Here is an 8,089-nt window from a genome sequence, read left to right as displayed (position 1 = left end):
AGGTGAAGCTGTCTAAGTACCAGCACTAGAGAACCCTCTGCCCTTTCGGAAAAAGACCCCAGTGCATATTGTGTCATAGGGAGAAAGAACCCATACGTGGATTGCCCAGATTCTTGCATTTCCAGAGCGCAAATGCAATCTTTGGAGGCTCTATAACTCAAGAGGAGGAATCCGCAACAAAGGCGAAATTGGCGAAGCCAAATCCAGACAAGGTTGGATAGGTGCGCATGCGCCTCAACATGGCGCCGTTAGGTAAAAAGGGTGCGTGCGTCGCTCCCGGGGCACTGCGCATGTCTCCCGTTCACCGACAGGTGAACGAGAGGCGAACGACGCACGCGTCCTTCACCACTGCGGCGTCTGAAAGTAGAGGACAAGATGCCGCTTTGTGCCAGTTCTGCGCGTGCTCAGAACCACTGCGGGATTCTCTCCATCTCGGAGGGAAAAGACGTAAACAATGAACTGTCCAATTGGAAGCCGCTTGGACGCCGGAGTCCCGCTCCTTGAACACCACTCCCTCTTCCGGTTCCGGCGGCTATTGTTGGAAGATGGCTGTAACGGCGGGCGGACGGCTGCTGGCGCAGCTGGGACGGGTTCGAGCCCCGCCGGGGCGGATGCTGGCCACTACCGTCTCCCACAGCGATCACGGTTCAGGTGAGCAGCGGAAGCCCAGAGGAGGGTGGGAAGGCCGGGATGGGCCGGGCGTGACCGGGTGACCTTGTCAGGGCCTGGGCCTGGCCAGGAGGGAGGAAGGAGTCGAATCCAGCCTCCGGTCCGCTGTCACCCGGTTCTATTCCCCGCAGGCCGCTTGTGGAAGACGCTCACCTTTTTCGTGGCGCTGCCCGGGGTGGCGGTCAGCATGTTGAACGCCTACCTGAAGTCGAAGGAGCACCACGAGCGGCCATCCTTCGTCCCCTACCCCCACCTCCGCATCCGGACCAAGGTGAGCTCTGGGGCCCGGAGCAGCGCGTACAGGCTTCCCAAAGTCTCCGCTAACGCTCCGTGCTCTTCCCTTCTCCCAGGGAAGCATCTCCAGTCAATCCAGTGCGTGACCTCTTTGTGCATATGTGTTTGCAAGCTGTCTCCCTCTCAGATGGGCAGCTCCGGGAGGGTAGGGGAGCATATCCTTCTCAATCCCCAAGCACTTCCAGTGGTGTTTCTTAGGATTCTGCTAGATCAGACCTGAAGCCCGGCAAACCCCAAATCTTGATACTACCGTTTAAGGAGGAAAGGGAACTTAGAAATCACTGGACTTCCATTCCTTCGGCGAATTTTTTATTCTCCCAATTACGTGTAATAACAATTTAAGTATATTGCTTTTAAGCCTGGTATGAAACAGCCTTTTTCCCCTCCACGATGGAAACATCCTAAGATGCAAAAGGCTCTGACGCACAGCTCTGTAAATAAAAGGAATGTAAAATAAATGTCTCAGGAGACTCTTCTCTCCCCCACCCTCCCAAACGGACCTTCTTGGCCGAAGAGTAAAATTCAATAGATGTTGAATCCATTAGATACTGATAACTATTAAAAAGTAATGTTAACATTGATATACAGTGCCTAGTGCTTCACAGTTATTACCTCCCTAACTCTGAAAAATAGTTGTTACCCCTATTTTACAGAAGTAAACTGAGGCTCGGGGTCACAGAAGTAGGAAGCTGGATTTGAACTCGGGTCTCCCTGACTCCAGGCCTGGAGCCACTTAAAGAGAATAGGTGTTTTGATGTCACTGGTTCTTTGAAGTCTTCCTGTATTTCCACCACACTTCCCTGTATCATGGTGATTTTTGTGAATTGTGAAATTTGGCCAAAGAATGTTGTATCTTTTAAGGCAGGGTTGCTCAGAGAAAAAAGAGAGTGTGTATGTGTTTTGGTGTTTTGAAAGTCTGCTCATTTGATTCTCTTAAACACCCTGTGAGGTAGCTGCTGTTATCACCATTTTATAGAGGCTTGAAGAAGGTAATGACTTGCTCAGGGTCTCACAATTATTTGAAAGTAATATTTGGAACCAGTTATTCTTGTTCTACCAGAACAATTTTGTTCTGGTAGAACAAAAATAACTGGTTCCAAATATTGTTCTGGTAGAATATTATGAGCAAAGCTACTTGTTTGGTGGGATATTTGTGTCTGTGCCCTGTTGCCCTTTAGAAGTTTTAACTTCTCCAGTATAGATTGTTACCTAATGTCCCTGGTGCAGAGCCTTGTAAATTGTGGACCCACCATGAATGCTTATGGAATTGAATTGCATTGAATAATTGACCCACATTTTCACAGGTAATTCAAGGCAGGGTGGAGGAACTTGAACCTCTAACCTAGCCTGGCAGTCCTACTCTTCCTATTGTTCCACACTTTTGTGACTTTGGATATCGCCCTAGGAAAGTGTTTTAACTTATTGGCCTTAATTTCGTTATTGGTAAAAGGGAAACAAAGTTTGCACTGCCTTTCTTACTGGGCAGGTGTAAATTGGAACATTCTGTATAAATGAGCAGTTAGTGGATAGGCCTCTTTGGGCCCCTCTCTAATAGGCTTAGACTTTCCCTTCCCTAGTTATTTACCAACTTAATGCAGAAACCAGGATGTGAAAAAGGGTTTGGGGACAGTGGGTTCTTTTGATTAAACTTGCATGACATCAGAATTGTTTGTGGGACTTGAAAGGTGTTAGACCTGTCCATCAGGATGGTGGTAACTAAGAGGATGCTGACTTCTGTAGTTATTCTACTTGAAAGTAGAGTTGATTGAGCAACTAATGTAATTTTTGACTATAGTAAAAGGGTCTCTCCCCTCCCCCATGTCATCTTGATAGCCAGGATATCAAAATCAAATGGAAAAGGCCATTAAATCATAATAAGGATCCCTGCCAGCTGCATAATGCCTTAGAAAACCACCTATGAACCATATCTATATCTTATTGTATATTTGTTTTGTTAAACAATTTCCCAGTATACTTTAACCCCATCTGTGTTTGACACTTCTGATCTCCATCACTGCATGGGTAGCTAGGTGGCCCAGAACAAGCAGGGCCTAGTCAGAAAGGCATGTGCGGGCACTAGCTGTGTGATCCTGAGTAAGTCACTTTATGTGTGTCTTCATCAATCCCCTTTTCCTAAGATGGAGATGACCAGCGCGGCAAGCACTTTGCAGACTTGCTACATAACATGGTTATTAGTCTTTGAAGATGACAGACTTTACAGTAGTGTTTTCTAAGTAGAATCTAGATCCTAGCTTCATACCCTTTTGGGGTGTGGGTGTGTGTAAAAGACGTCCTCTAATTGAGCCTGTGAAGTAACAGTCAGATGGCACAATATCAAGAGCTGACGAGGGGCTGAAAGACTAAAGGATGCTGCTCTTGTGCAGTCGTTACTGGAATCATTTGCTATTTTTGGTATTTCTCTTCACAGCCCTTCCCATGGGGAGATGGGAACCATACTCTATTCCATAACCATCACCTCAATCCTCTGCCAACCGGTTACGAGGATGAGTAAAGAAAACTTGGACCAGACTAATCAGGCGCTGGGGACCACAGCAGCTATTGGACCATCATTCATTCTCCCTGTATGTGGATCAGAAAATTCTTTGGGACCTTAAGTTCATTATCTTGCTCCTCACAGTGACAAATGTGCTTATCTTTTATCATTTTGCTTGTGATTGGGATGGCGTAAATAAATAATTCTGACTTTAGACTATGGTGAATTGTTGAATCATCTCTCACGTACTAGTTTCCATGGGCACCAATGAAGTTTTCTGACCCTCTGGCGGCCTGGTTTATCACCAGTAGGACATGAAATGACCAGATATGAGGTAGAGTTCATGACACGGATGTCACTAATGAACACTCATCTCCCGTATACCATCTTTCTACCTGATTGATGCAAGAAAGACCAATAGCATAAGGTAGAGTCAATGAACACTGTTAGCTCCTGGTACTTCCACCTCCCTAGAAATGGTTAGCAGGAGGGCCTAATTAGCCTTACAGATGAAATATGCTACCTTCTGAGAAACTGTCTCCCTGTCCTATAGCAGCCTCAAGGGAAAGTATCTGAGAAAAAAAAAATTTTTTATAAATTTGGTTGAAGGGGGTAAATTTGGTGTCAGATCACCCTTAGGATAACACTACAGCCATGCCCCAATGGCTGGAGGACATGAAGGCTGTGGCTGTGATTTCAAGCCAGATGGCTTTATACAGATAGCAATGTTTCCAGGTTAGGTTTTATTCATCATTGCATTAGAAAAGGCAGGAGTCATGGGGGGAAGGGGGGGTGTTCAGGGTAATGTCAAGAATCATCCTAGCCCCTTTACTGCTTAAAAGGGAATACACTGAAGGTTGTAGTGTCCTCAAAGCTGAATTATTTTCTAATCCTCATCTTCTGTCTTAGAATGGATAAAGTATACATTCCAAGCAGAAGATACTGGCTAATTGATGGGAGTTAAATGACTTGCCCAGGACTCCACAGCTAGGAAGTATCTGAGGCCAGATAAGTTCTCCCAACTCTAGGCCTGGCCCACTATCCTATCTAGCTGCCCCATAAAGCTGTTTTTGAACATATCTCCCATAAAGATGGCCTATTGAGAACACATCCTAATCTACTCTTGCTACCTGATAAACCACTTTCCATTTTAAAACTCAGGGCCACCTCCAGCCCCTACTTTTCCTTTAAAAAGTTCACTTGATTAGTCATTAAGGACAGTCCTGAAGATGGGACTTGTAGAAGAATACCACCTAACAAGTACCTTACATAAATAGGTTAAATAATTACTTTATGAAGGAGCTCCTGAATCAGCATGGAGCCAGGAAGCCCTTTGTTTAAATCTGGCTTCAGACACTTGCTGTGTGACCTTGGGAAAGTCATGAACATTTTATTCCTGTTTCCTATCCATAAATGGGGATAATGGTAAAAAGTAGTTAGCACATAGTGCCTACTATAATTTATTACCTCCTCTTATGGATGAGTTTTTTGCTTTCAAAGTGAATTTTGTGATATGAAACAGATGTGACAAGTTACAAATCAGTACCAGCTATTACTACTTTACACTGATAAGGTAAAAAGCCCATGTTAGCTAGATTACGCACATTATATTACTGCTGTAGATGGAGGCAGGAGGAGGCCTGAGAGGTATAGAGGCTATGATAATCACCTCACTGAAACACCACTCAATAATTGTGAAGTATCTAGATGCTAATTAGTTCACCAAAAAGAAAAATTCAATTCTTGATGCTCAAGAAATACCTTGATTTTCAGGAACCATTAAATTTTATGATCTCATTTTTTTAAAATCCTTAATCTCATTAAACCCATGAACATAAAATAAATTCAACTATGACATAGTCTGTCTAAATAGCTATAGATATGGGGACAGTTAGGTGGCTCAGTGAAATGTAACCTAGAGATAAGATCCAGGGTTCGAACACACCTATCTGTGTGACCCTGGGCAAGTCACTTAAACCCAACGCTTAACCCTTAAGGCTCTTCTACTGGTTCTAAGATGGAAGGTAATGGTTTTAAATAAATGATCATGCATCAAAAATATTTTAAGGCTCAAGATACAGTTTGCTGGTAAGAATCCTAGCATATAAAAGTGATACAATTTTTAATTCATGTGCTGTTATATCACAGAATAATGGACTCCTCTGAGGTGTCTATCTTGAGTAGCCACAATACAAATTTAGTCTCCCCAAAGCAGATTCATTATTCCTACTGATGAAGCATGAAAATAAGAAGGTCTGGACTCTAATCCCTCCTGGCTCAGTTAATATCAATTAGACATGTGAAAGAAAAAGAATACCCAGTGTCACAGGCATGTTGGAGAGGAATGAGTCCACAGAAAGTACAGGGGGTTGAAGGAAAAAGTAAACTTATAAACCAAAAAGCAGTTATTTATTCCATCTGTGATTTTGGATGTTATAGAACATGATGGACAAATAAGGCAAATAAAGCAAACCAACCTCCTTATCCCAATTAACAACATGCAAGTATTACTGCAATCAAGAGGCCAGTAAACAGCCCTCTTTCCCCCAACACACTCAGGCTGGTCTACAGCTCAACCTGTGAGAGTTGCCTTTTCCATCAGGGCAATTTGTTTCAGTCACAATTACCATTCACAAAGCAGCCTGACAATCAAGAAAATCAGACTTTTGCTTATTTTAGTACCTTCGTAGCTTAATTGACGAAGGATTTAGAGAAAACTAGAAGTCACCTTAATTTGTGCACTTAGTAACAAACTCTGGGAGCTCCAAAAGGCTTCTTAGAAGCCTTTAAGAACTTCGTGTTCCTTATTCAATCTGAATCCTCTTTGTAAAAGCAGAGTTTAAAGGTGAATCCCCTTTTGGGCTAGCCCCATACCATTAACCATTATTCAGTCTTTATCCAAACAAAATGGTTGCCATTTAAATCCTGGTGTTGCTCCCAGGGCATCAAAGGTGTGCTTCCAGGAAAAGAAGATAAAAAACTTTATCTAATATTTAGCAGCATGGATTAAGCATTCAGGACAGCCTAGTCATCCTGACTCCTGTATTGGTATTTATATGCAAACCGCTTTATAAGTTGATCACAGCAGACCAAGTAAGTAACATTCTGGTCATCTGAAAAAATGTTCTTTTATACCATATTTGATAATGTAAGATGCCACACCAGCTAGATATTATCCAACCCCTGAAAGCAAATAATGGTCTCCACGACCCTTCTGCAAATAAAGAAACTTATGGGAACCTTCCTCTAAAAAGCATATAAAATCAATGCATCTTCAGATGCAACAGTCTTTCAGATGTCTTGATTTCTGTAGTTGAAAAGGTCATACTGAAGGCTAGTGTCAATGTCAAGAAGAACTTTCAGATTTTTCTTTGCTATGGCCCATGAACTCCAGTCCTTCTATAGGAATCTCCTTCTCCTTTATCGCTTTCTGTGGATTGAGAAATAACATTTTAATTAACATCTATCCAAGTATATCAAAAAAGTTAAGAGATAAGAGTGCCACAAGTCTCTAGAGCACTAATATAATGGGGCTAGGAATCAGACTAATTGTTCCATTATTACTCATTTTTAGCCTCGTCAAAAGTCAATGCCCCTCACTGGACTTCTCAGGAAATGAACAAATTGGCCTGGACTGCTTCTATGTTCTTTTCATCTCTAATATCCTGTGATTCTTTACAGCTCCAACCTGATCAAAATTCAAATTCAACATGACAAGTATTTATTAAATACTTTCTGTGTGCCAGCATTGAGAAGTTGAAATAAGATATGGCACTCCAACACCCCGAGGAAGGCAACAAACCTTCCCTGATTCTCTGGTGGTTACACCGTCGTCCTCACTCAAGAGCTCTCTCATACCCCTCCTTTCTGTCAACTTTCTAACGCGCCTGGTGCGCTTTTGTGTATTAGGGTCAGGCGGTGCATCTTTTCCAAGGCCCGAGTCAGTACTCTGCACACAGTAGGTGTGCGAGGTAATGGCGCAGAGTAAGACCTGTGGCCCCCAAGGCAAACTAGGATGCCAGTGGTTAGAGGACTTAAAACAGTGACAAAGAAAAGGAGACCCGTGCACAAACACGACTGGGGGAGTAGAGAAGAACAAATGGGGCCCAGAAAAGGGAAAGTCAAGAAAACCGGGATGGACAGAGGGGAGCGAACCAAGGAATAAGGATTGTTTCTTTTCGGCGGCTGCCTCGTCCCCTAAGACTAAAGCTGAGCCCGGGGTCTGGGTCCTGGTCCGTTCTGAAGCGCAGGATGAAGCCCTTTCAAAGGGGTCCAGGAGAACCCTTGCCGTGACCGGGGGAGGGGAGCCGCCGGGCTCAAGGTCACGTAGGGCCCGGCAGAGCCGGAAGGGAGGCCCAGGGGAAGCGGGGGGGTGGGGGTGGGGGCGCTCACCTGCACGCACTGCTGATAGCGCTTGAAGAGGTCAGTACAGGGGTCTCCGGAACCTTCACCCTTGAGGAACTTCTCGGCGAACCAGCGGTTGAAACACTGGTCGTACTCGCGCTTCATGTCCGTGCAGGCCTCTCCCACGCTGTTCATGGCGACGGCCCCACAGCGGAAGGGGCTACGACACGGCGCATCGCGACACTGACGTCACGCACGGCGCGCTCGCTTTACGCTTGCGGAGAAACG

The 8,089-nt window shown here is 44.4% G+C and overlaps 2 protein-coding genes across 2 annotated transcripts; one reads left to right on the top strand and one right to left on the bottom strand.

Moving 5' to 3' along the window:
* The first annotated feature begins 284 nt into the window (after positions 1-284).
* On the top strand, positions 285-3,671 carry LOC100026117 (cytochrome c oxidase subunit 6A1, mitochondrial). Its single transcript, XM_001376804.4, has 3 exons — positions 285-651; positions 801-940; positions 3,392-3,671. The coding sequence occupies exons 1-3, from the start codon at positions 546-548 to the stop codon at positions 3,473-3,475; spliced, it is 330 nt and encodes a 109-aa protein (XP_001376841.1). The 5' UTR covers positions 285-545; the 3' UTR covers positions 3,476-3,671.
* A 2,173-nt stretch (positions 3,672-5,844) lies between these two features.
* On the bottom strand, positions 5,845-7,996 carry TRIAP1 (TP53 regulated inhibitor of apoptosis 1). The gene is made up of 2 exons (XM_001365297.4): positions 7,850-7,996; positions 5,845-6,887 (listed from the first exon to the last, which is right to left on the bottom strand). Exons 1-2 carry the CDS (start codon positions 7,994-7,996, stop codon positions 6,804-6,806), a joined length of 231 nt encoding a protein of 76 aa, XP_001365334.1. The 3' UTR covers positions 5,845-6,803.
* Positions 7,997-8,089: the final 93 nt, after the last annotated feature.

Source organism: Monodelphis domestica, chromosome 3 (genome assembly GCF_027887165.1).
Source record: "Monodelphis domestica isolate mMonDom1 chromosome 3, mMonDom1.pri, whole genome shotgun sequence".
Lineage (NCBI taxonomy): Eukaryota > Metazoa > Chordata > Mammalia > Didelphimorphia > Didelphidae > Monodelphis > Monodelphis domestica.
This window is presented reverse-complemented; position numbering and strand designations above follow the sequence as displayed.